Genomic DNA, 2,132 nt, shown 5'->3' on the forward strand with positions numbered 1-2,132 from the left:
CAATTGCTAGTTTGTTAAATATCCAATTTGTTTTATTGGTGTGACTCAAACTAATACCTTATTCTGAGTTGTTATGTGTCTGCTGAGTTTTTCGTTATAGAGGTGGGGTTTTGTGATGGTGATACTGATGTTGATGATGATGATGATGATGTGATTGTTGTTTTTGCCGAGATTCACGTGGATGTCACTGTCAACATCATCGCCTCTATTCTCAAATCTGAATTCTTTTCCGCCTTTGGTTCAAGATACATAGCTCTTGTTTCCTTTTCTTCCTTTCCTCTGTTTCTCTTCTTTTTCAATTCTAATACTAATAACATGCAAGGTTTAATTGATCTCTTGTAAGTGATACTTTTTTTGTTGTCTCGAATTCAAACAAAAATTGATGCATTGGATGGAAAGGTTTAACTTTAAGATATCATCAAATTCCATAGGCTTGAAATGTGTGTTTGTGCTTGTTGCTGTTTTGATTCTTAGAGCATTGTTGCTTCCTTCAATCCCTGGCTTAGTTGGCAGGGCTGAATGGGGCAACATTGTTTATATTCGCAATGATTCACAGTCTGGAATCGCAGTTAGGCAAGACAATAAGTTCTTGGAGGTTCCTCAGATTGTGTGGGGACTAAACAACCAGAAGATTGCATTTGCAAGGGCTTGTCTCACTGCTCGAATGCTCAACCGAACTCTCTTAATGCCTAGCCTTAGTGCCTCTCTGTTTTACAAAGAGATTGATCTCTTGCAACCCATTTCATTTGACAAGGTTTTCCAATTTCAAAAGTTTAATGAACTTTGCAATGGCTTTGTCCGGTTGGGGAGATACTCGGATCTCTCGAATCCAACACAAGTTCTTGAATTGCAGAAAGGGAATGGTAGAAAGTGGACACTGGAGAGGGATTTGGAACAATTGAGAGAGCATAGCAAAGGGAAATTCGATAACTATCAAGTGATTCGAATAATTGGGAAGAATCCATTCCTATGGCACGATCACTGGCCGGTGAGGGACTATGCTAAGGTTTTTGAGTGCTTGGTTTTGGTGGATGAGTTTACTAATGAAGCAGATAGAGTTGTGTCTAGGATTAGAGCAGTTTCATTGCAGCCTCTACCATATGTTGCTGTCCACATGAGAGTAGAAATTGATTGGATGATTCATTGTAAGAAATTGGAACAGAGGCTAAACACAAATCAAATTTGTAGCAGCAAGGATGAAATCATTCAAAGAGTTGCTAACATTGAAGGTTTGAAGACTCCGGCCGTTGTTTACCTCGCCGTAGCCGATAAACTCCTTCGAAATTCTTCGGTGTTGGAAGGTTGGGGAGAAGGATTTCTACCGTTTGAGAAAAAGAAACTTGGTGTGGAAGGAATTTATAGCAAATATCCATATCTGATCCAATCTGCAATTGACTATGAAGTTTGTTTGAGGGCTGATATCTTTGTTGGGAACAGTTTCTCTACATTTTCAAGTCTCATAGTTCTTGAGAGAACTCAGAAGATGATCAAAAAGGGTGAAAGTGGAACCAACAACATAACATGGCCTTCATATGCATATAACATAAAAGGAGAATCAAATGGCCCCAAGAGATGGATCACAAACATGTCTGATTTAAACCTTCAAGCAATTAGCTATGGCACTACTCACATATCTTCTTGACAATTCCTTTCTTTCTATTCTTAATTTCTCTTTAGCATGTCTTCTGTTTGTTTATTAACTTGTTAATGTTTTGTGTATAATTTCTTGTATAAAAGTTTCTAATGATTTTTGTGTGAAGTGAAGTGGGGTAGAGGGCCATGCTTCACTTTCAAGTAACTATAGACGTGTATCTCATGACCAAACGCTCTTTTAGTTAATGTCAACTTCTTGATGTTGCCAATTCTCACGGCATATATTATATTATTAATTAAATAGAAGAATGTTATATGTATCATTTTTGTATATTTTTTATATTAGAAATAATTGATAAAAAATGGAGAAAAAATAAAATGTTTGTTTTTTATACCATAAAAAATAAAAAAAATTATACAAACATCATTTTTCTTATTCAATGTGTATTGTTTGGTTCACATTGTCCACTTTCATGGAACGAACCCCCAATATTTAATTTGATCTCACTTCTTTTTAGGATAAATATAGGAGTATTAGG

General features: G+C 36.1%; 1 protein-coding gene across 1 annotated transcript; it reads left to right on the forward strand.

Annotated features, from left to right (window-relative positions):
• The first annotated feature begins 6 nt into the window (after positions 1-6).
• Positions 7-1,862, forward strand: LOC107483981 (O-fucosyltransferase 23-like). The gene has a single exon (XM_016104594.3). It carries the CDS (start codon positions 383-385, stop codon positions 1,640-1,642), a length of 1,260 nt encoding a protein of 419 aa, XP_015960080.1. The 5' UTR covers positions 7-382; the 3' UTR covers positions 1,643-1,862.
• The last annotated feature ends 270 nt before the right edge of the window (positions 1,863-2,132 follow it).

The sequence above is a fragment of the Arachis duranensis genome, chromosome 4 (genome assembly GCF_000817695.3).
Source record: "Arachis duranensis cultivar V14167 chromosome 4, aradu.V14167.gnm2.J7QH, whole genome shotgun sequence".
Taxonomy (NCBI): domain Eukaryota; kingdom Viridiplantae; phylum Streptophyta; class Magnoliopsida; order Fabales; family Fabaceae; genus Arachis; species Arachis duranensis.